This window comes from Aegilops tauschii, chromosome 3 (genome assembly GCF_002575655.3).
Source record: "Aegilops tauschii subsp. strangulata cultivar AL8/78 chromosome 3, Aet v6.0, whole genome shotgun sequence".
Taxonomy (NCBI): Eukaryota; Viridiplantae; Streptophyta; class Magnoliopsida; order Poales; family Poaceae; genus Aegilops; species Aegilops tauschii.
Window position 1 is genome coordinate 509,568,883 of NC_053037.3, and position 25,825 is coordinate 509,594,707.

At 42.2% G+C, this 25,825-nt stretch overlaps 2 protein-coding genes across 3 annotated transcripts; both read left to right on the forward strand.

Moving 5' to 3' along the window:
- Nucleotides 1-925: 925 nt before the first annotated feature.
- LOC109761611 (peptidyl serine alpha-galactosyltransferase) lies at nt 926-5,663 on the forward strand. The gene is made up of 8 exons (XM_020320423.4): nt 926-1,367; nt 1,689-1,859; nt 2,310-2,553; nt 2,674-2,874; nt 2,973-3,439; nt 3,512-3,676; nt 3,956-4,199; nt 4,609-5,663. The coding sequence occupies exons 1-8, from the start codon at nt 1,063-1,065 to the stop codon at nt 5,275-5,277; spliced, it is 2,466 nt and encodes an 821-aa protein (XP_020176012.1). The 5' UTR covers nt 926-1,062; the 3' UTR covers nt 5,278-5,663.
- A 1,866-nt stretch (nt 5,664-7,529) lies between these two features.
- On the forward strand, nt 7,530-16,878 carry LOC109761608 (structural maintenance of chromosomes protein 2-2). Of its 2 annotated transcripts, none has more exons than XM_020320420.4 (21): nt 7,530-7,980; nt 8,502-9,182; nt 9,270-9,413; nt 9,498-9,788; nt 9,916-10,101; nt 10,206-10,370; nt 10,455-10,514; nt 10,638-10,700; nt 10,822-10,913; nt 11,915-12,011; nt 12,483-12,599; nt 12,686-12,904; nt 13,825-13,965; nt 14,066-14,233; nt 14,428-14,612; nt 14,748-14,841; nt 14,927-15,015; nt 15,141-15,366; nt 16,178-16,252; nt 16,375-16,511; nt 16,589-16,878. In XM_020320420.4, exons 1-20 carry the CDS (start codon nt 7,663-7,665, stop codon nt 16,489-16,491), a joined length of 3,528 nt encoding a protein of 1,175 aa, XP_020176009.1. In that variant the 5' UTR covers nt 7,530-7,662; the 3' UTR covers nt 16,492-16,511; nt 16,589-16,878. The 2 variants fall into 2 exon arrangements, with proteins under 2 accessions (XP_020176009.1, XP_040260443.1); XM_040404509.3 differs by having other exon boundaries at nt 16,604-16,878.
- The last annotated feature ends 8,947 nt before the right edge of the window (nt 16,879-25,825 follow it).

Genomic DNA, 25,825 nt, shown 5'->3' on the forward strand with positions numbered 1-25,825 from the left:
ATCTTGTATGTTCCATTCTTTTTCCTTTTGAGTGGACTGCTATATGGAATACCATCTATTTCTAATGAATTTATATGTTGCTTGCTGCCTTTTTTAATTAGATAGATCCAATAACTATACCAATTGATATATTTTTTTGTGACTGATATATGATTCAATGATATAAATGCTATATATTTTGTATCCGATATGCAAGGTTACTTGAATCTCCTCGCATATTTTTTTTGTCATTGTTGCTTTGTATGGAAAATAGCCTACTTAGTTGATTTTGGTTTAGCCCTGTATGTGGTTTGCTTACTCAATATTGACCTCAATGCCACTATGCCTGCTTCTGAAACTCTTTAGCACTGATATATATGCTCTGTTACTCTTAATCAAGCTGCTTTTGTACTGAACTTTATGTCATGCTGCACTTACTCAGGCTAAACCCTTCTGCTTTACCATTAGGACAACAAATAGTGGTTACTTCTCATCTGAGCATGAGCTGTGGTGAATGCGACCGATGTTTCGACCGCATATGAAGATGTAGTTCTTTTGGTTTATCAACTAATATTATCGTATATAGACGTGATGCCTGTACAGAGGCGATTTGAATCAGTATAGTAGCAGACTACCCTGTCCTTATCATAAATTATGTGTGATCACCGCTATGAGACAGTCCTTCAGATGGATTTACCACTTCATGGTTATTGTAAATTATGAACGAATTATGTAGTTTTAGTATCGGTTCTTTAATCTACTTCCTTTGCCTGTGTTATTCTTTGTTAATGCATACACAAAACCTGGATTTCTACTAACTTATCATTATCTGGTTGACCAAAATGTTGGGACCGGCACCCTCGCGCCAAGGCGCGATCCCGATCTAGTTACCCAAAATCGGCACTGGCTTTGACTTTTTAGGGTGTTTACGTAAACCCGCCTGGTTGGCGTACTCCTGAGCACCCGTCGCCTTCCGTCAGTAGACGAATCCTTCAGGGTCAGAGGCTCGGGCACAAAGCAGCGAGAAGACGAAGGTGAGGCCTAAGGCAGGATCCGGGCGCGAGATCCGCCACCCCACCACCAATGGCGGCGGCGATCGCCGGCGCGGTGGCGGCCGCGCTCCTGCTGCCGCTGCTGTGGCCGGCCGTGGCGGTGTCTGCCGCGGGGGAGGGGCGGCGGCTGCACACGCTCTTCTCGGTGGAGTGCGGCGACTACTTCGACTGGCAGGCGGTGGGGCTCCTCCACAGCCTGCGCAAGGCCGGGCAGCCCGGCGGCGTCACCCGCCTCCTCAGCTGCGCCCCCGACCAGCTCGCCTCCTACCGCGGCCTCCGCATCGGCCACACTCTCCAGGTCCCCTCCTACAGCCGCCACCCCCGCACCGGCGACTGGTAGGTAACTCTCCTCGCCGCTTGCACATTCAGCACGCATGCTCCTCTCCTCCTCGTTCCCCCATTTGCTACCCTGCGCCTCGCCGAAGCCGAGACGTCTGGGGTTAGGATTTGGGACGGAGTTACGAAATTAGTTACATCCCGCATGGTGTGCTTCTGCATTTGGTGAAGTTTATAGCGCTTGATTTGGGCGAAGTGCTTGATTTGGCAGGCCCTCTGTGGAGTGAACTAATTGGGGTATAGATGAATACGAGCTTCGAAGATTTCCTCATTTGGAATGGAAGTGGCCTTAGTGCGCCTTGTGTCATTTTGTGTGTGCAGGTACCCGGCCATCAACAAGCCTGCAGGGGTGGTGCATTGGTTGGAGCACAGTCCAGAGGCGGACAACGTCGATTGGGTCGTGATCTTGGATGCAGACCAGATTGTTAGAGGCCCGATTATTCCTTGGGAACTCGGAGCTGAAAAAGGCAAGCCTGTTGCAGCTTATTATGGGTATGGTTTCAGTCAGCAATTTAGAATTGATGATCCTTCTGTCCATTTTCTGCTTAATATGGTAATGAGGAATTGGGCGATGGTAGTAAATTTAGTTACTGAAATAGTACTGTACCACGTCAATGGTTTAGGCACTGGTGACTCATCCTTCCTCGTGGAGCATGCCTTTTGTACTGAGTGTCACTTTGTTAACTCAGGTTCAGTTTGCCGTTGGTATCTGGTACCAAGTGTTTGATTCTTCTTCGTCCTTCTTTCTAAACTTGTTAGAGCAACATAGAAAATTCTAGTATAAATTTGAATTGTAGCACAAAGCAAGTCTATATAACACATTACCTACGCAAACGTTATCTCTGGTTCCTCGCTTGGTAGCTAGGTATTTCATATCATTGTCTGACTGGAAGTCTGGAACTCAGCCTCCGATTTATCTTATTCACGTATTCTCTTAACTAGGTACCTGAAGGGTTGTGATAACATCCTTGCACAGTTGCACACTGCACATCCAGAATTTTGTGACAAAGTTGGCGGAATTCTGATCATGCATATCGATGACTTAAGGGCTCTAGCCCCTCTGTGGTTGTCAAAAACTGAAGAAGTGAGGCAAGATAAGTCCCACTGGTCAACTAATATTACTGGTGATATATATGGCATGGGGTGGATCAGTGAGATGTATGGGTACTCATTTGGCGCTGCAGAAGTAAGCTCGATTACTCTTCTTCGCTATATTATGCATTGTGAAAGCAAATATTACTTGAGTATATTTTATGTGGTTTTACATATTACCTTCATTGTATAATACTATAATCCTCTTCGACAGGTAGGTCTAAGACACAAGATAAATGATGACATAATGATCTACCCAGGCTATACTCCGAGAATTGGCACTGAGCCACTTATCCTGCACTATGGTTTGCCATTTAAAGTTGGAAATTGGTCCTTCAGCAAGTTAGAACACCATGAGGATGGTATAGTTTATGACTGCAACCGCTTATTTCCTCCACCTCCATTCCCTAGAGAGGTAAACAGTCTTCCTAACCATATTTTGGGATGTTCTCACTGGTAGGCAGTAGCTAGCTATGCTGTATGCGACTATTTAATCTTACTAACTTTATATAGGTTGAGGTGATGGAATCTGACCCAAATGTCAAACGGGCCTTATATCTAAGCATTGAGTGCATTAACACATTGAACGAAGGGCTTCTTTTGCATCACACATCTGTTGGCTGCCCGAAACCACAGTGGTCAAAATACTTGAGCTTCCTTAAAAGCAAAAGGTTCTCAGAGCTTACGAAACCAAAGTACTGGAACAGTCTAAAAGTTGAAAACAAATTGACTGTACAGCATGTTGCATTGTCCAAAAGCAGGCACCCAAAAACACACACCCTTTTCTCAACCGAATGTTCGTCGTATTTTGACTGGCAAACTGTTGGGCTCATGCACAGTTTTCGTGTAAGCGGTCAGCCTGGTAATATTACACGCTTATTGAGTTGTACAGACGAGGAATTGAAGAATTATAAGGGACGTGACCTTGCTCCCACACATTATGTTCCATCTATGAACAGACACCCATTGACAGGGGACTGGTATAAACTTCTGACTTAATACTGCGCTGAAAACTTTTGCTCAGTACATAATCTATTATTTGTTCTTCTTAGGTACCCAGCAATCAATAAACCAGCAGCAGTTCTCCATTGGATTAACCATGTGCAGACTGATGCTGAGTTCATTGTTATCTTGGATGCTGATATGATCATGAGAGGTCCCATCACTCCATGGGAGTATGGTGCAAAACTTGGTCATCCTGTTTCAACTCCCTATGAGTAAGATTCTTATCTGGTGCTGTGTAATTTGCAGCATGTGTTGCTGTGGTTTAGTGATATTACAATTCCTGTTTACAAGATATGTTGAGAGGTTCTTCTAGCATCACCTGCATGCTGAGTTTCCACAAATCTTAGTGCACATCCAAGAGTTCGTTGAACCAACTTACCTCTTGCGTACTTCAAGATTTGTGCAAGTCTCATTGCAGGTTGAGGCAGTGATGCATTTAATAACTGCATATGAGAGAACCATGTAATAATATCATCCTTTCTGTTTGTCAGTTATCTCATTGGGTGTGATAACATACTTGCCAAGATACACACTCGCAATCCATCTGCATGCGAAAAGGTTGGTGGTGTCATTATCATGCATATTGATGATCTCCGACGTTTTGCTATGCTGTGGCTGCACAAATCAGAAGAGGTTCGGGCAGACAAAGATCACTATGCGACAAACATTACTGGTGATATATATGCCTCTGGCTGGATAAGTGAGATGTATGGTTACTCTTTTGCAGCAGCCGAGGTATGTGTAGTGGTTTATCTTTTCCCCTTTTGTTCTTGCAACTGCAAGCATATGTCTGCAACTGGCTGCACCGCATTAGAACTTACTGGCTATATTGAATCATTTTAAAACCTCTAGATGTTTACATCAATGCAAATATGGTGCTTGTAACTTCTAGAGATAGTCTATGGAGAGCGTGCGCTAATAAGTTCGAGAAAGCTAGCATGGTTAGCTTCAGTTGGCAGTTAGATCTCACGGTGTCATTATAAGTTTGAAAGCTAGTATGGATAGCACCAGCTGGCAGTTAGCATTCATAAGTTCTAGAAATCTAGTATAGACAATGAACTATAAGGGCCGTGATCTTGTCCTTCTCTGAAAATTGGTTTATCCCCTTATCTTGCTGCTTGACTCTTCTTCACTTGTCATGCAGCTTAACCTAAGGCACATCATAAAGAGTGACATATTAATATATCCAGGCTATGTTCCTCTGCCTGGAGTAAATTACAAGGTTTTCCATTATGGGCTGAGATTTGGTGTTGGTGATTGGAGCTTTGACAAGGCTGACTGGAGAAATGCTGATATTGTAAACACATGTTGGGCCAAGTTCCCTGAACCACCTGATCCATCTGCTATCACGAAAGGCGATCAAAATGCACGGGAGAGGGATCTTCTCAGCATCGAGTGTGGCAAGGCTTTGAACAAGGCCCTATACTTGCACCACAAACGCCGAAATTGCCCTCGACTAAGCACCACCATAGGCAGCATCTCGAAGAAAATTGAGGAAGTTTTAACCTCCAATAAATCAGAGAGAGTTACACAACGGTCGTCCACGACTACAATTGGACGAAATGTGGAGCACATGGATGTGACCAGGCAGCAGGCTGTTGAAAGAGCCACAGACACTGTATCACGTGTACATGGATCAAAGAGACTAGCGAGATCATCAAAAATGTGGATTTTTGCTGTTTGGGCAATATCTGTGGTAGTTTTCTTACTGGTAATCTCGATGTTTTTCTCGGATCGAAGGAGAAGTGCTTCGAGATCTAGGGCTTCCAGAAGCCAGAAGGCCCACAATTTAACTATGAAACAAACAGTATGATCACAAGTTTATGCGTTTGCCAATACAGACATAAAGGGGGTACAGTACAAGGAGTCTAGAAGCTAACAACACCTACATGAGCTATTTGAAGAAGCCGGAGCTGATTAACCATGTGAATTCCTTATTTGTTGACAAGTTTTTTTAGTGCTATTAGTAGATTTTGTTGCAACTACTGTAGCTAACGTTGTTATGTTCAATTCCTATAGGTGTTTGTTTTGCTTGGTGTAATTGATACGCTTTTGTATTGTTTTCCCTAGTCAATTAAGGTGTCTATGTGTAGAAAGTTGTATGTGATTAACTAGCATACAGATAGAATAAACATTTTGGTCACACAATCCCTCTGGACTGTGCTATAGAAAATTACATACGTGTTTTCTTTGATTGCATCTTGTTTCCCTAGGTAATTTAGGATTGTGGTATACATACATATTGCCTTTGAAACTCTTGTGACAACTAGATCAGCACATGCCAGTACATTTTACATGATAATAATTGTTGTAATAACAGGCAAGTTTTTCTAATAACCAAAAAATAAGTACTCCCTCTATCAACTAATATAAGAGCGTTTAGATCACTAAGATCATAGGTTTATCTTTTCTCTCCTTAATTCTGGATCGACCAACTCCATTCATTGGGCGATGTGTAGAGTTGATGTGAGGTTGTAGGTGGACCTTTCTACAATATAGCTACACGGTCGGTCATTGCCGGTGGTCTGTATGGCGGTCGCATCGCTTCGGAGGCTGTTGAGCAGGCCATCAATGTGTTGCCGCTTCGGAGGCTGTTGAGCAGGCCATCAATGTGTTGCCGATGGTGCCTCGTCGGTGGCTGCGAGGGACAACCGTGTGGCCTTGCCGTCATCGGTGCAATGTGTGGCGCCCTGAGATAGAGGGTAGTACCTTCTCACTAGCTCGAATACGACCACTTAGGCCCTGTTCGGCAGGCCTTCACTCCCCGCTTTCCAACTCCTAACTCCGAAAAGGTGGCCTACAAGCCGCTTCGCCCCGCTCCGGGAGAGGCATGGAGCCAACACGTTCGGTGCCACTCCGTAGCTACTCCAACCGCTTCATGAGCTGAGCTACGGAGCGGAGGCCTGCCGAACAAGCACTTACCCTGCGGTTATGGCATTTGTTGCCCCCTAGGGCGCCGTGGTCCGCACAGCCGCTCTGTCTTCTAGTTTTTTCACATCTTTAAATGACAAAAAGTATTCTATAAAAACATCTCTAACAAATTCCCTTTCCCGTCCTTACTCTTTGAGTTGAGCCAAAAAAGCTTCTCCAACGACTCTCCTTTTTCCAGTAAATTATCGGTGATAAAAAACGCAACCTCTCCATATAGAGGGGTCAAGGGGGAGAATAACTCCCCCGTGTGAGGGATGTTGCCCCTCTCACAATACCATCCAACACCATGGGCCCATATGTCACACACTGTCCTCCCACCCGTTGTCGCCGCTGATTAGCACTGCCGTCCATCAGCACCACCGCCAACCGCCATGCCATTGCCGCCGTCTGCCAAAGAGAGAGGAAGGGTATCATACAATACTTCATTTATTTAGATGTAGACTCATTTTGCTTCGGGAGGCGTTATGTTACGGTAACATATTATGTTACCACAAACATCTACTACCTCCGTCCTGGTTTATCGGTCTTCATTGTATTTTGTGCCACATTTCAACCATAAATTTAACTAACAAAATGTTTATGTATGTCACAACAAATTATATCTTGAAAATTATGTTCAAATACAAATTCAACGATATAACTTTTGTTGACATGCATTAACATTTTGTTAGTTAAATATTTGGTCAAAGTTTGGCATAAATTTCAAAGTGGACCCCTAAACTAGGGCGGAGGTAGTATTTCTTTATTAACTACTCCCTTCATCCCATAATATAAGATGTTTTTTGACACTACGTGTACTTTCTATATAAACGAATTTGCTTTGGTATGCGTTATGTTACTAGTTAAGTTACTCCCACTATGACCAGCTTGAGAGGATATACTGGAACCTGTTGAAGATTCTCTTATAGAAATAGCATAACAAGTCAGAAAAAACACCCCGCAAAAATGTGATTTCGCAAAAACGACTCTATTTTTTTTTGATCAAGCAAAAACAAGTCTAGGAAAAACAGAGAACAAACGCCTTACGCGAAGCCCAACCAAAGGCCCATGTTACCATCTCAGCCCAGGAGCATATGATACCACCCGCCCGTCGCCATCTCTCCCTCGCCTCTACTTCCCCACTAGCAGTCGCCAGTCCACTCCACACGGCGGAAACCATTTCGAAACCCCATCCCGAAAATCCCCCGCCCCCCCGAAAACTTTCCCGCTCGAACCCCCCAAACCCTAGCCGGATCTCCCGCCGGCGACGCCCCCGGCGGCCGGCGAGATGCACATCAAGGAGGTCTGCCTGGAGGGCTTCAAGTCGTACGCGGGGCGGACGGTGGTGCCGGGGTTCGACCCGCTGTTCAACGCCATCACCGGGCTCAACGGCTCCGGCAAGTCCAACATCCTCGACTCCATCTGCTTCGTGCTCGGCATCACCGACCTCCGCGCCGTGCGCGCCGCCTCGCTCCAGGAGCTCGTCTACAAGCAGGGCCAGGCCGGCGTCACCAAGGCCACCGTCTCCATCGTCTTCGACAACTCCGACCGCGCCCGCTCCCCGCTCGGCTACGAGGACTCGGCCGAGATCACCGTCACGCGCCAGGTTACGCATCCCCACCCCCCTGCCCCGACTTGCGCTGCCCGCCTGTCCTTTTGACGCCTCCCTATGCGTGTGATTGGGTTCCGTGGGTGAATTTCTGAAGGGGATTTGGTGCGTCCCTTACACTTCTGTCCTTAGTGGTTCAAATTTGACGCTAATTGTTCAGTCGGGAGTTGTTGTCCGTCTGCCCGTTGGTTCTCGAGATCGTGATACTGACTGGAGGTGGATTTTAGAAAGGATTTTAGGAGTTTTGTACTATGGATATGGTCTAGATTTAGGTCGTTGCGGACTTTTGGCATTCCAGTATTTATGCGGAAGAATGTTTTCCACTAACAGGCAATAATGCCTTGTCAAATTTTCTAATTAATTCACATAATTGTGCATGGATCTGCTTTAACTTAAGTCGCTATCTGCAGTTTATTTAATTTTTGATAGGATTCTTAATCTTTGTAGTGTTTCTGTTGTGGACCATTAGTGCCTCCAGCTTTACTGAATACTGACAAGCTACTCTCTTGTATCTGTAGATTGTAGTTGGTGGACGGAACAAATACCTTATAAATGGCCATCTTGCACAACCTTCCCGGGTGCAGACTCTTTTCCACTCTGTGCAGCTTAACGTGAACAATCCCCATTTTCTAATTATGCAAGGACGTATCACGAAAGTGCTGAACATGAAGCCTCCAGAAATTCTTTCCATGTTGGAAGAGGCCGCCGGCACAAGGATGTATGAAATGAAGAAGGAATCTGCTCTTAAAACACTTGAGAAGAAGCAGAACAAAGTTGAGGAGATCAATAAACTTCTTGATGATGAAATCCTTCCTGCATTAGAGAAACTTAGGAAAGAGAGGTGCCAGTACATGAAATGGGCCAATGGTAACACTGAACTTGACCGACTGAAAAGATTCTGTATTGCATATGAGTTTGTTCAAGCTGAGAAGGTGCGAGAAAGTGCACTCAGTGATGTCAAACAAATCCAGGGAAAGATTGTTGAACTGGATGAAAGCACAGAAAAGCTAAAAGCAGACATAGATGAAATGGACAAAAACATAGCTACCTTAACTGCTGAAAAAGAAGCCAAACTGGGCGGTGAGATGAAGGTTTTGTCAGATAAAGTGGATAAGCTCTCACATGCACTTATTAAGGAAACTTCTCTGATGGATAATCAAGAGGAAACTCTAAGGTCAGAGGAAAAGGCTGCTGAAAAGGTAATGCATTATTTATTTTCACGTCCCTCAGTACCCACATTTATTCCAAAATACTTACAGTGTGGCATATATGCCATCTGTTTATAGATCCTGAAGAACATTGAGGACATCAAGAGATCTATTGTTGAAAGAGATGCAGCTGTAAAAAATGCAGAGGACGGTGCATCTGATATGAGTAAGAGAGCAGAGGATCTGACAAAGGAGATAGATGATAGCGAGAAAGAATATCAGGTATGCAAACTTTTGCAAATTATAGAATGTATAAACTGACAACTTGACTTTGAGTTCCTGGATACTAAATTCTACTTTACACAGGGTGTGCTGGCAGGAAAAAGCAGTGCGAATGAGAAGAAATGCCTAGAAGATCAACTTAGAGATGCAAAAGCTGCTGTTGGAGAGGCAGAATCTGGACTAAAGCAGTTGACGACAAAAATAAGCCATTCTGAGAAGGAGCTGAAAGAGAAGAAAGCTCAGATGAAATCCAAGCGTGATGAAGCTACTGCAGCTGAGAAAGAGCTGAAAGCTAGGACAAAAGACTTGGATGCTATCAAGGCATCCATGGGGTCTATAAATTACGGAGAGGGCCAGATGGAAGCTCTGCAAAAGGTATGCAAAAAAGATCATTTTCCTGTGGCATAAATGGTGCATATTACTATTTTAGAAGTTCCTTAACGGGTAAGCAATGTTTGGGAACTGTTTTTCATCACTCTTTGTGTTCTTCCATCATTCATAGGATCGATCAACAGAGGTAGAGGTGGTTCAAAAATTGAAGGACAAAGTTCGTGCACTTTCTGGTGAGCTGGGCAATGTGAACTTCAGCTATCAAGATCCTGTCAAAAAATTTGATAGATCAAAAGTCAAAGGAGTAGTTGCGCGGCTTATTAAGATAAAGGATAGCTCCACGGCAACAGCATTGGAGGTCTGTTTCAGCAAACTCCTCATTTTGGTTCTGAAGTTGATTTCCCCTTTCAGTGAAGGAACTGGTTTGGATGCATCAGTTTAATTCCTAGTCAAATTATGCAGGTTGCTGCTGGAGGCAGGCTATATAATGTGGTTGTTGACACAGAAACCACAGGAAAGCAGCTCCTACAAAACGGAGGGCTCAAAAGGAGGGTAACCATAATACCGTTGAATAAAATCCATACAGGCACTATACCTGATAGAGTCCAGCAGGCGGCTCGTAGAATGGTCAGTGAATGTTTTGTTTTCATTCGTTGGATATAACCTTTTTGCTGACTTTTGAGAATGTTATACTGATTTGTATGTATGTAGGTTGGAGCTGAAAATGTAACATTAGCTCTAGAATTGGTTGGCTATGACGAAGAAGTAAAGGTTAGTATTTTCATCCTATGATTGTATAATTTGTATTAGTTTTTACAGTATTCTGCACTATGTATATGCCTTGTCATTCATTATATCAACAATCTTAAATTTTGAAGAGATTCCTTATTGCAGAATGCTATGGCTTATGTCTTTGGCTCGACATTTGTATGTCGAAATATGGAGGCAGCAAAGGAGGTAATGTAGCTTTCTTCAGAAATATGTTCTAGTCATTCTAGTTCTAATTGAGTCTGCCTATCCAAGTATAATATATATTCAGTGTTGGTTCTTACTGATACAGTTGATTCTCTTGTTATAGATTGCCTTTAATAGGGAAGTTGGCAGTACAAGTGTGACTCTTGAAGGTGACATTTTCCAGCCTAGTGGGCTATTGACCGGAGGTAGTCGCAGGTAATATTATGTCACATTTCACATTTCACTTGGTGTTAATGTATGCATCTGATTTATTTTCAGATGAATTTTGAAATGGGTGTTCCTTTCCTTTGCCTTCCTGTTGTTTCGGATCATGTAGTACATTTCTTTTATCACCCCTCGGCTTTAAAACTGTCAAAGTAGCCCCAAAGGAATTGACTACTGTTTAAATAACCCCCGAGACGGTTTTGGCACTGTGGTAGGTGACATGGCTGAGGAGGTGGTATGTCACCTCCACATCATGTAAAATGTTAGGAAACAAAATAAGTCAGGAAAATTAGTTTACTTTTAAGTTGAATTTACAAAAAGCCTGTAATTTTAATAATTTTTAAAGGATTCCAAAACGGAAAAACTATACTTTTCGAATTGTTTGGAAATATGAATTGATCAGATTTTTGATTCTGGAACAGATTTTACCTGTTGTGTTGAAATTTCAAAATTAGGAAACAAATGAATTTCTTTTGTCATCCTGGGAACTTTTTTCTAAAATAGGAATAATTTTACCTGGGCCATTTCTTTTACCTGTTAGCTTTTTAGATGATGTGGCGGACAAGTAGGTGCCACATGCTGAATTGTCAACCACCCCGCCTGTCATGGTGGTAAAACCACACTCAGAACGATATATTTTGGGATCATTTTAATGGGATTCAACTGCTTAGGGGCTGCTAAGAGGGTTTTGAAGCTCAAGTGGTTATGTTGACTTGGCCCCAAAACCTCAGGGGGGTGATCTAGACTTTTTCTAAAAACAGTTGTTTTTCCTTAGCATTCTTAAGGGGCTCTAGGGTAGGCAGACATGTTCATCAGGCGTTATTTTTTTGGTACTTGTTGGTCATAGTCAAAATTTCGAGCAGATATTGGGCATCTTTGGCATCTTATAGTTGTATTTTCTGGAGACAAGCTAGATTACTTTCAGAAAACAAAACAAGTATATTGGATTTGTTGTCATTTTATCTACTAATCTGATGAGATAAACACTACAGAGGTGGCGGGGACTTGCTAAGGAAACTCCATGAATTAGCTAAAGCTGAGGCTGATCTCTCTGAACATGAGGACAGGCTCTCTGTTATTGAACAGAAGGTATTCACTTAATGCAATGCCACTACATGCTATCCTGTTTTCTTTTGAGTACATATGTATTTATAGTACTCTTCATGATCCGGGATCTTCTTATGTTATGTGATTATGTGATGTGATACTACAATATTCTCTACAAACCACATTTTGCTGTTAAATATCTGCCTTCATCTGTGAACTGAAAGTTTGTAAAACTTTGGTTTTGCAACATAAGAAATAAATGACATTAGCATGTATACACGATGGTCAAGAAGGAAAATTAATTTATGGTGCTACCAATTAAAATCTAATTGATCATGCATTGTACATTAAACACGCATTAGTTTTTGTTTGTTTAGTACTGATAATTATCTCTCTTCATTGGTATAAACATGTTATACATTGGCATCATAACATTGGTTAGATTGATTCTTTTTAATGGAATGCTTTACAATTGTCTGATAAGTAGATATTTTGATTTACCTTGTTTTGCAGATTGCTGTGCTCCTGCCTCTGCATAAAAAGTACGCTGAGTTGAAATCTCAGTTTGAACTCAAATCATATGATCTGTCATTATTTCAAAGCAGAGTTGAACAAAATGAACATCACAAGGTATTATTATTTTTATGCCACCAATATGGTTACCTTACCACATTCAGCTTCAAATTGGATCAACAATTGTTCTATTTGTACTTTAGTTAGGTGAACTTGTGAAGAAACTTGAGCAAGAACTCCAGGAATCAAAAGAAGAATTGAAGGAAAAACAAGTGGAGCATAAAAAATGTGTATCCACTGTTTCTGATTTGGAAAAGACAATTAAGACTTATGGCAGTGAACGTGAAGGTAGGCTCAAAGCTCTAGAAAAAAAGATAAAGTCACTGAAATCGGAAATGCAGGCCATGTCGAAGCAATTAAAGGTTGGTTTTCTGACTCTGTTTTTGCCATAGGTGATTTGCATTTGTCACTTGCAATATTATCTAACTTCTAGCTCTAGAATGATTTCTTTATGGTCAGTAGTGTTCTTTTATAGGATTGTCCTTTTCTTTCACGAATGGATTGTCCGGTTATTTTATGACATGCATGTTCTGTTAGATATAGATAACTGAGATACTTTCATTAATCTGCTTATTGTTAAAGATTATAAATTCCGTTGACTGCCATTAGTCAAACACAAGCTCCTGGTGTAGATGCGTGTAAGTTTGCAGGGTACCGTCCTGTTATTGGTCCAGAATCAATGTTCAAAAAAGTGGAAAGCGTAAGGCCAGCATTGGACGCGCTTAAGCACGCTTAAGCATTTTTTAAAATTGGCCAGAATTTGACTGTTTTTGAATAATATGCACAGGAAAATAGGAAACATAGCACATAGATAATTGAAATAGCATCTAAAATGCAGTTCATACCATAGCAAATACACATCACTCATCTGGTTCACACAGCAAGCAAAATAACAACTAAAATGCAGTTCAGTTCAAATAGATATAGCCTAATAGAGATCATGTTGCCAGAATCTGAAGGAAATAGTTCCCAAACGGACCCTAATAATAAGATAAATGGCATATTGCCATTATTGCGCAAGCAGCCAAACAGAAGTAGTTCAAAAACAGCCAAGTTCTGTCCATTTTTTTAAAATGGATTAATCTACCACTTAGGCTTAAAATGCTTTCTTTAACACTGTGCAGAATATATTTGGACTATAGTGTGCCTGGTGACTACTGAATTTTATGTATTATATTATGTTCACAACTTCATTCTGAGTTTTAGTTCAGTCCTGAGCATTAATCCCAGCAGTTTAATGAATAACATATCTGTTGTTTCTATGTTTGCTTATCCTGAATAGGCTTATCAAAGCGAGAGGGAGAGGCTTATTATGGAGAAAGATGCAGTTGCTAATGAACTTGCTTCGCTTGAAGAGCAATTGATAACTTCGAAAGCTCAGATTACTGCGCTGTCTGAAACCTGGGGCACACATAAGAGCAAGGTAGTTCAATATGCGGTGTAATGGCTTATTTGTACTTAACTACCAGGCGTTACATTTCATTAATTAAAGTATTTCCCTTTGTTTCACTGATCACATGCAGGTTGCTGCCACAAAGCTAGAGTATGACCAAGCTGAATCTGAGCTCAATATTGGTCGCTCCAAACTGAAGGAATGTGACTCACAAATAAACAGCATCTCCAAAGAGCAGCAAAAACTGCAGCAGCTACTGGGTGATTCGAATGTCGAAAGGAAGAAAATGGAAAATGAGGTACTTATTGGGTCTAATCTCTGGTGCATATTTTTGCTTTATAACTGAATTTTTTCAGTATTGTACTTACTGGGTATGTGGTGCATATTTCTACTTTATAACTGATGTTTTTTAATACTGTTCTGATTGTGTAGATGGTGAATATTTCTGCTTTTATAACTTACTGTTTTTTAACTTCTTAATATATCATACAGGTTAAGAGGATGGAGATAGAGCAGAAGGATTGCTCTTCAAGGGTTGATAAGCTAATGGAGAAGTACAGTTGGATTGCAACTGAGAAACAATTGTTCGGAAAAAGTGGTACAGATTACGACTTTGCATCGTGTGAACCACACAAGGCGAGGGAAGAACTTGATAATCTCCAAGCTCAGCAATCTGGGTACATCTTCTATCTAAAAAAAAGTGAAATAAGGAAAATTGCAAGTACATCTAATGTTTCTGGATAGTTGTTCTCTTATCAGCTGTTTAATTTTCAATGCAACGAACTGACTTATTACTTCACTGTCAAATGCAGTCTTGAGAAGAGGGTCAATAAGAAAGTTATGGCAATGTTTGAGAAGGCAGAGGATGAATACAATGATTTGATATCGAAGAAAAATATTATCGAGGTAGGTCTTGCACATCTAAATTTCTTGATAACCTGGGATTAATTTTGGTAGCAGCATGCAATATACCTTTTGTTGTCATCTTCAGAATGACAAGTCAAAAATCAAGAAAGTGATAGAAGAGTTGGATGAGAAGAAGAAAGAGACCTTGAAAGTTACATGGCTCAAAGTTAACAAGTAAGTAACCTTTCTGTAATCTTTCCCAGCAGATGCACCACTGCATGAATATTGCTCATACTCTGTAATGATAGTATTCTCTTTACTCACAAATGTACAAAGTTAACTAACCTCTGCTCCTGTAGGGATTTTGGGTCTATATTTGGTACTCTTCTACCTGGTACAATGGCAAAACTTGATCCTCCTGAAGGTGGTACCTTCTTGGATGGTCTTGAAGTTCGGGTGGCATTTGGAACAGTCTGGAAGCAATCTTTGTCTGAACTTAGTGGAGGACAGCGGTCCCTTCTTGCTCTTAGTCTTATTCTGGCGTTACTTCTTTTTAAACCTGCGCCGCTTTACATATTAGATGAGGTATGTCTGCATGTGATTTTGTATTTCAATTGCTTACCGGTTACCACCATCTCTAATCTGGCTGGTCATACTACAAACTAGCATAGCCAATTAAGATTAGCAAGACTGCGATGCAGTGTTCCTCGAAATCACATAACAGATTTTACAGAGACAGTTCACTGACACTCAAAATCAGCTTCAAGGCTGGCTGGAACTTGATCTGTCTTATGATCAGGCATTTTATGATGTTTGGATTTTGGAAATGATCAGTTAACAGTTAAGACTAAAACAACTATTACTGGCCTGAACATGATTCCATGACACCTGGCTGCAAACATTTAGTTTGCTGTTTTATATTTTTCTAGACCATGGTGGAAAGTATACCATGATATGGATTGGGAAGATTGATAGTCTGATACTGCATAGACTCCATAGTGCACCATTGCATGTTATTGTGATGTTTGATCTCCATTGCTTGATACAGTGATTCTGATCTTAACATATAGTGTGATATGGACCTAAAAGTTTGATTATTACCAACACTAGCTTTCAAAAAGAATCAGGCCAATATTTTTCATTTCATGCTCATATGGATAGACTGGTTTATCTAGAAGTCCCTCTTCTGTCTGGTTGGAACCTTTGTTCCTGGCATGCCACATTTGCTGTAGATGTAAATTCTTGAGTTTGAGCAAGATGATTCTACCATGTTTCTTCTTTTTAGTCCCATATGCTCTATGTTTGAGGTATTTGCAAGTTGTTTTGATGCACAGAATAAAAATCAAATTAATAATAATGTTCCTTTTCAACTGATCTGGATGTCCCTGTACTGCAGGTTGATGCCGCCCTTGATCTGAGCCATACCCAAAACATTGGTAGAATGATAAAGGCACATTTTCCACAGTCCCAGGTAATCTTGCTCCTCTAGATGGTGCAATCTTGTCATGACTCATGTTCAGTTACCGTCTGTATGTGTGTGTTGGGAACATTGTTTCATCCTTTCAGTTGACGATTCAAATTTGGTCATTGCAGTTCATAGTTGTGTCGCTAAAAGAGGGCATGTTCAACAACGCCAACGTGATATTCCGAACGAAATTTGTGGATGGGGTGTCGACTGTGACACGTACAGTCCCTTCGAAACAAAAATGATAGTCATGCTTTATCTGAAGGTATGCTCTGAACTCTAAATTAGGTTGCTTACGACTAAAGGCTGTAATCAAATAATGGCTTACCAATTCTTATTCAGGGGTGCCTAATTCAGGGACACGACTGTGAAGAACTCTTTGGTCATGGCAATCAACTAACCGGCTTCCAATGTTCTGCGGTAGTTGGATTCGCCACAAAGTCTCAAGCCCCTCACTTGTAGGCTATTGGCATCACAATATGTTTGCAAACCTTTGTACTAATTCAATATTAGAACATGTCGTCATGTTGATGTATATATTTTTTTCTTCTGTGTATCTTGGCCTGGTGGCGTATTATATTCACTCTATATTTGTAACTGTTTGTCTCTGTCTAGGGTCTATTTTTGTGTGATACTCGAGCACTTTTACTATTCTAGAGCTAGCTGTTTCCTAAATGGGTGCCATGGCTTCCTTTAGCAGAACCAGGGTGTTTTATATTCCATCCGTGAAAAGAAAGGGTGTTTTATATTTTGGGGATACAAAATATTCTTTTTGTCTCGTAATATGTTAAAAACACTCTTATATTATGGGACGGAGGGAGTAGCACACTCTGGAAGGTCACCAAACCGCAAATAACGGCTCTTTTGACTGACATCCAATCCACCGCGACTGTGCAAGACTGGCTTGGTTCTTTGCCAGATCTGCTTGCCTGCTGCATGCCATGCCGCAGACCAGCGCGTGCTGCAGGAATTAGAAAGGCCACCGTGAAAACAATCGATCTCAAGGCATTACTAGCCCGGGTTGGACACTGAAAGTGTTGGTGAGACCGTGACAACTGACAATCCCATCATTTCCGTACAATCACGTGGTACCGATTATATGAAGCACAAACAAGATTCTAGGAAGCACGCGGCACAGAAGTCATGAACTTGGTATGGTTTGGTACCTCCTGCATGGCTGAACCATCAAAATCTGCATGATCTGGGTGTGATGATCAAATGAACTGCATGCCAGCTCATATAAATAGTAGGACGTGGCTAGGTCTCAGTCGACTAAAATTTAATCAAGTCTTAGTTAATTGATACATGTAAGAAAGAGAAAAGAAAAATCTTAAAAGAAAAGTATGCACGGATCTTAATATAAGATCTCACTAATATAGCATCAACTGAGACATAACCAAGTCTCAGTCAACTGAAATTTAACAACACTGCAAATAGCAGTCTCCCAAAGTTTTAGGTCTTGGACTGCCAATTTTCCACCCTGGTTGGTTGAGCCTCGATCGACATGTACTCAGGCTTCCTATGTTGGTGCCTCTGGATTGAGATACAGGAGTAAACCAAGCCACTTTTTTTAGTTTTTATTAAGTCCGTGCCTGCCAAGCACCGATTTGCTTTAGTGCAACCATCTTGTAGGAGCCATGCCGGCTAAGTGGTCATCCTCCATGTGATTTGGAACACATGAAAAAAGGGGAACCGAAGGATGGATCGCGGCTAACCTACATCGAAGTGGCAAATATGGCCCTTGAGGATATGCGTCAGCGCGAGCTTGCTTTCGGAGCGCAAGGTGAGGTCATTGGCGTGATTCCCGCATAGTGCCCTTTTTCTTTAGTTTGTTCCCCTAAGAAACATCTTTCCTCTTGTAAATGCATGTTTCTCCGAGTAGGGTGTTTCGGTGGCCAGACTCATCTGCACCCGGTTAGAAAAAATTCAAAAAATTACAATTTTTTTGTGCGGTAGACGATTTGATGCGTGAGGCCCGCTCCAAATTTCAAATCATTTGAACATCTGAGCAGCTCTCAGCAAAAAAGACAAATCGGGCCAAAACAGTACAAGAACAGTAAACATTTTTACAGACCCCCAATTTGTCTTTCTTGCCGATAGCTCCTCAAATGTCCAAATGATTTGAAAATTGGAGCGGACCTCACGCATCAAATTGTCTACCGCACAATTTTTTTTGGATTTTTTATGATTTTTTTAGTATTTGTTTTGATTTTTTTCGTCAGCGTGGGTGCACATGAGTTTGGGTGCAGAGATGGATTTTCGTGTTTCTCCCTTCTATCTTAATGAAAAGGCAACGCTTTTGCCGGTTGCTTGAAAAAAATAAATCACCTTGTGAACTTGTAAAAATCATCACTGCAAACTCTATCTACCTTTTCCACTGCTGTATATGCATTTTTTTCTTTTAATGATGCGTGGGCACATTTCTCGAAACCGCAACTCTCCGATTTGAATGAGTTAGTTAAGATGTATCATGTATATAAGCCTAGAAGATTCACTTGTACTCCCAAAGAGTCATGAAGCTGAATCTTTTTGACTTTGGTGTCCATGTTCTCTTCGCATCGTCTCTTCTGCAAGCAAAAAAGGCCACATGAACTGCTAAGTGAGATTCACACTGCGTTTCTTTTGCGCCCCACCCCCATAACTAATATAGTAAAGTACACATGCATTGCACGCACGAACTTAAATAACCAAAGTAATGGATGAATAATGACATATCACATTATAACAGGTAACACATGTATGTTTGGAGTCATATATGCATATGTATTTGTAGATTTAATTCTCGTAGTTCATCCCCTTGAAAATCAAATTATAGCTACAAAATACTCGAAGACTGGACGATATAATACTACACAAACACATGAGAAATATATCCACCATAATTATTTTTGAGTAATTCTACAGAACGGTTTCAACGGATTGTAATTAGGTGACCGTTTTTGATTGGAGATTAGGAGGGAGGCGCGGCTCATCCCCATGGAAATCACGTGTGGGGGGGGGGGGGATTAATTAGCGTTGAGATGCCTGTATTCCTCCGTGCGTCTAGGATCATTGATTATCTTTAGGTATTCCATATTGCAATTTTGAGTAGCTAGTACTGCATCTTCAAAGACAAATGGAATTTTTGAATGATATGTCATAGCCTTGAACGAAAAAAAAACATAAATTCAAAGTCAAGAGCAATTCTTTCAGGGGAAAACAAACTTGGCGGAATATATGGCCGAGTGTAGAACAAATGAGAAGTGCCTTTGATTTGAGGTTTTTGCATATTGTGCATTGTAATTCATAAAGTGAAGATCGGAGTGGTAGCTCGAAGAAAAATGTTGAATAATTGAAGTATGGAATATTCTAGAACAAAGGATGTTTGTGTTTTGACGTTTGTGCATATTATTCGTTGTAAATTATAAAGTCTAAAAGAATGGTAATACATACAGAGGAATTGTTTTGTAAAATTTAAATGGAAGATTTTAGAACAAAGAGGAAGTTGTTTTGAGGTTTGTGCATTGTGATTAAGCTCAAACATGGAATCTTCTACATACTACACATGGCAAAACCTGACGGAGTGAAGAAGATATCCGACAACCAACATTGCTCAGATTTGTTACCTTTATACCGTCGAATTGACTTCATCCAACAATAAATATTCAAAGTATAGATATAGATGTTCTAGGCTCCGACCCAATGAACTATTTGAATGCCAGTCAAATTCTCAAAATTAATGAGTCAGTTTGACAAATTGGACGTAGTCCATTTCTCCAGATCAGATGAACCAAGTGTCGTTTTCTTGAGGACGGGGTGGGTGGGGTGAGGTGGTGTGGGGTTGAGCAGAGACGCGAGGTTCTTGAGTCGTGACCTTTGCCATGCTATTGCCTTGTTGGTTGTTGCTACAAAAAGTCTCAAATCCTGGGAAAATTGTGGTGGAGCTCAGGCTTCACGACACGCCTTATCTAGCCATCCATTTTCTACATCATGATACATGTAGGCATTTTCTGTCTTTTTAACCCCTTGTCGGCGGGCACACACAGGGTGAGGAACCCGAAGGAGAGTGGGGTCGGTGGGAGGCAGTAGGAGAATTGGCTCCCGTACGTCGCCGCCTTCTGCGACAGGAACGACTGCACACCGCTGCCGAGCTGAATGAGGCTGTCAAGCCTAGGGTTGAATGCATCCGTGTGGTTGCAGCCGAATTGGAAGCCTTTGATGGCTTTCGAGCCGGTTAGTGCGAGGGTGTCAGAGGCGTAGCTCCCTAGGGTGTAGGAGCTTTCCAGGTTAATCACGTACTGGCACTGGTCATGAGAATAACCTTTCCACTACCAGCCAAGTTGTGGGCACACCATAGAGGTACAGAAGAAGGGCGTGAGGAGCTTGATGCCGTAGAGTCGAACAGTGTGCCGACATGGGTGTTGTAGCGCACCAGAAGAGGTGGTTTTCCGGTGTCGATGCCGATGGTCTGGCCGAATGCCGGCGACCCAATCCCAATTGTGACCACGTACTCCATCGAGCCCAGTGCGTCTCCCATGAGGGGCAGCATGCTCACGTCAGACTAGTGCAACCCGTTCGCACCGCGGCTTGCTTGACGTAGCCCGCTCGGGCGACGTCATGGTGCAGCCGCTCCGAGAAGCTGCGCTCCTTGGAGGGCACCAGCGTGCAAGGTCGGTGTCGGTGGCTCGACGACACTATGCTCCAGCCGGTGAGAATGATTTTGAACAGAGTAACATATAATGTACTCAACTATAAATAACCATTGAATAAATACTACGTGGTAAAGTGTGCCGGGGGGGGGGGGGGTTGTGTGCATATGCCCTCTGTCCATGTCGATTTTATATTTTGCAAAACTTTTAAATAATTTATTTAAGCATATAGATATATTGGATCCTTATTTAATATGGGCCCAGGTCGGCACACCCCTGTTTCATTACTCAAAACCAAAGACCGAGAGAGGAAGAAGTGAATGGATGGAACTCGGCCAAGGTAAAGGATAATCATTGCAAAAGTGCATTTTGCCATGTTCACCAACTAAACTTTCCACCTCACATCAACTAAAATTGCCATGAAATACGTTCGGGTTGCTATGCTTAAACTCCGAAAGTTCGGAATTTATTATTTCTGCTTTTCTATCGGTCGGTCCAGAGCAAGGAAGAAGTTGCTTAGACGCACATGTTTACCACGTCCAAGTCGATTAGTATCATGTCCCTAAACTGCAGGTTGATGCTGCTCTTGATCTGAGCCATACACAAAATATAGGTAGAATGATAAAGGCACATTTTTCGCAGTCTCGGGTAATCTTGATCTTCTAGATGGTGCAATTCTGTAACTACTTATGTTCAGTTACCCCGTGTATGTGTTGGGAACTCTACCTCGTCTTTTCAGTTGACAATTCAAAGTTGGTCTTTGCAGTTCATAGTAGTTTCGCTAAAAGAGGGTATGTTCAACAACGCCAACATGATATCCCGAGTCCCGAACAAAATTTGTTATGGGGGTCCACTGTGACACGTACCTATTTCGTTAAACCAAATTTTATTATCATCATTCTAAAAACTGTTCTCTGGTTTCAGATTATTGAGTGCAACACTCCTAAGGCTGCCACGTACCTTTTCATTAAGTAATATGCACAGAACCACCATAATATAGACCTTATTAATGAAAATTCACCACTTTATAAAACATGGCAGAAGTCATCGCACCGAATAATTGATAGCCACAGAAAATACTAAGAAAATTTTGGTCACGTTATAGGTGGCAAATCGCCCACGTGCGGAAATAGGTGACGGCGCACCAAAAACGGCCATTAACGGCGCGGTTGGAGGCTGGGATCGGAACATGACTTTCTTTCTCTCACTCACGTGTGGATCGGATCAGGATCAACCGTTAATAGCGCGGTCCGTAGCGGACATCTCCCGGTCCGATCCGGATGCTAGCAGCGAGTAGGTCTTGGCTGCCATCAGATCTGGTGGGCTGGCTGCGGCCAGACCATGCGGGGGCACAACCCTTGACCTGGCCCGAGGCACACCAAGCGCTCCTCCCCTCGCCGCCCCCGCCAACATACAATTACTACCAATTACTTACCAAGCGCTCCTCTGGCCTATTTTTAATTAGAATAAGCCCAAAACAAACCTTGAACTTGTTGACGAAAACTAAATCGAATTCTGAGCTCCCAATCTCTGGAATCAGCACTCTGAACTCTCTGATCCCGGTCTATTTTGAACCTTGAGAGTGTTTAGCTGGAATTTGCTGATGTGGCAAGTCAAACACTGGGATCGATGACTAAGTCATGCGTTCTGATCCCTGCTTGTTTTGCTTGTTTTGCTTTTTTTATTTTATTTGGTTATTTCTTCTGTTTTTTAATTTCTTCACCGGTTTTCTTCGGGTTTTTTAGTTATAGTTTGTTAGTTTTCTTTCTCGATTTTCTCCGGTTTTCTTTTTTGTAATGTTCATTTCTTTCGAGAATGTTCAAGATTACAAAATTTTATTCACTTTCTGTTTTTTTTTTGAACTTTTTTTCTTGTTCCAAAATTTGTTCACAACTTTAAAAATGTTCCCATTTTTCAAAAAATGATTTATTTTTAAAAAATGTTTGAAACTTTCGAAAAAGGTTAAAATTTGAGAAATATAGAATTTTAAAGAAATGCTCATAAATTCAAAAAAAAAGTCCGCGTCTTACAAAATTTCTCGCTACAATACGTCCCAGTTTTCAAAAAAGTTCAAAGTTAGAAAAATGTTTGTGTACCTAAAAATGTTCGCTACATGGCTACAGTACCTGGTTTTCGAAATTGTTTGTGTTTTCAAAAAATGTCCAAGAGTTTTGAAAAATGTTTGAGCTCAATTTATTTGTTCTCAACTTTGCAAATATTCGCATTCTATTTTTTTTTCAGTATTTCCAAACAGATTGTTTCGTGTTTGTTCTCAGGATCTGGCGCTGCTGTTGGCTCATTTTAATACGCCAGGCTGCCTAACGACTTAACGAGACAGATGCGCTCGTTCATTGTACTGGCTAACATCCGGGTCGTGTAAATTGGAACGATCCGATAAAATTGGAACGAACATCTGGCTCGTTTGGTGCCTCGCCTACCTTGTCGTGGGTTCGAATCCCACTTAGCGCATACTTTTCTCACCTAAAAAAAAACCTGGCTCGTGTAGCCGAAGCGTCCGTGTTCAAATCCTGTCGGGGCACCTATTTTTTTGTTACATTTTAACTTTTTTTTTGAGCGGTAAAGCAAAAGCTTTATTGATCATAAACCACAGAATGTGGGATACAACTCGTATCATGGGGATGAACAAGGCACAGGTGGCGCCCCTGATCTAAAGAAAGCGAAAAACGAGCAAGTTTGTGTGCTTCTTTATTAACCAAACGACTCTCATACATAAAGATGCTATTGAAATTAGCAGCTCTGGCTTGGATCTCCTCGATGATGGCCCCATAGCTTCCTCTGCTAGCATTGTTCAGGTCATGTATTGCTTGCTTTGAATCCGACGAGATAACAACATTCTGCACCCCGAGATCCTCTGCCAGTGCTAGGGCTTCCCGACATGCCATGACTTCCAATGTGGCTGGGTCCTGCATACCGTATATGAGCATAGAGGAACTACCCATGTAATTCCCTTGGTCATCCCTGCAAACAGCCGCTGCCGCCCCCCTAGAGCGCGCCACTCCTGCATCGACATGAATCTTCACGAAACCTGGAGGCGGTGCCTTGGGTCGCATGCTTTGAGCTATTCCAGTTCGGGTGCTTGGTTGTGCTGGGGATGGAGACTTGATCATATCAAGTTCAGCAATGAACCTCTGAACGAACATATGGGTAGCCTGTGGGCTTTGGTAGATTCCTTCGTGAATCGCTTTCCTCCTTGCTGTCCAAACCGCCCAAAGTGTTACGGCCAGCTTCACAAACAGCGCATGCGATAATAGGTTCATCATTGTGAATAGCCACTGTTTTGCTGAAGGTTCTGTCGTGCCAGAGATTTTCTGAACTATCTCATCCTCTGTCAGCGCCCATATACATCGAGACGATGTGCATTCCAGCAGCGAGTGACGCCAGGAATCCTGTACTCCGCATAGTCCACATACACTCGACTGCGCCATGTTGCGATGGGCTCGAACATCATTTGTTGGAAGCGATTGTTTTGCAAGTCGCCATAGGAACATTCTCACTTTCCCTGGTACTTGAGTATGCCAGAGTTTCTTCCAGTCCCCGCTTTCCCTGTTCGTGGTGGACGACCCTGTATTGCCTTCCAACCATGCTTCCCTTCTCTTTCTAATCGACACCATCATGTTGTATGCAGACCTGACCGAGAACGCTCCATTCATCTCAAAGTTCCATGCCCAGCTATCTTCTATATTTCTCGTGCATAGCGGAATGCTCAAGATTGGCTGGATATCGATGTGGAGAAACACTTCCTGCAGGCGCTGGATATTCCATCTTGCTGACGTAGCATCGATGAGCTCTGAGACTCGAGATGGTGGGTTTTGTGTTAAACACCCATATGGCCTCATCATTTCATCCCTAGGGATCCAGTTTTCTTCCCATATGCTTGTTTCTGCACCCGTACCTATCCTGCGGATGAGGCCTAGGTTTAGGATGTCGCGCCCTTCGAGAAGTGCTCGCCACACTTGGCTAGGATGCGATCCTAAACTGGCCTTGAGAATTGTGGTGCCCGGGAAGTAAACACTTTGCAATATCCGTGCACTTAATGTCTCCGGGCTCTGTAAGATCCTCCACACTTGTTTCGCAAGCATTGACAAGTTGAACAGCTCAAAGTCCTTAAACCCTAGCCCGCCCATTGCTTTTGGCTGGGTCATTTCCTTCCAAGACACCCAGTGTGGTTTCCGCTGACCGTTCTTAGTGCCCCACCAGAACTTCCTAATCATCATGTTTAGGTTTTCACAAAGTCCTCTGGGCAGCTTGAAACAGGACATAGAGAAGACGGGTATGGCTTGAGCTACTGCCTTGACCAACACTTCTTTCCCGGCAGAAGACATCAATCTTTCAATCCATCCCTTAATTCTACTCCATAGACGGTCCTTCAGATACTTAAAGGCACCGTTTTTAGAGGATCCAACATCCGAAGGCATGCCTAAATATTTCTCATTTAGTGTCTCATTGGGCACTTGGAGCAACCCCTTAATCTCTCCTCTTACACTCTCCGGGACCCCTTTGCTGAAATAAACAGATGACTTATCATAGTTTATCCTTTGTCCCGTAGCCTGACAATAGGTATCCAGCACATGGTACACCTCCGATGCTCCCTCTCTATTAGCCTTGAAGAACAGCAGGCTGTCATCAGCAAATAATAGGTGGTTTACCTTTGGCGCCGTAGGAGCCACTTGCAAACCATTCAGATTGGATGACTCATCTTTGGATTTTAAAAGGCACGAAAGGCCCTCTGCTGCTATCAAGAACAAATATGGAGATATTGGGTCCCCTTGGCGAATACCCCTTGATGGTCTGAACTTCTGTAATTTCTTTCCATTGAACAGAACAGAAAAGGTGACATAATTTATTAGATTCATTACTATACCAACCCACCTTTCTGTGAAGCCCAACTTTAGCATAATTGCCCTCAGGTAGTCCCATTCTACTCTGTCAT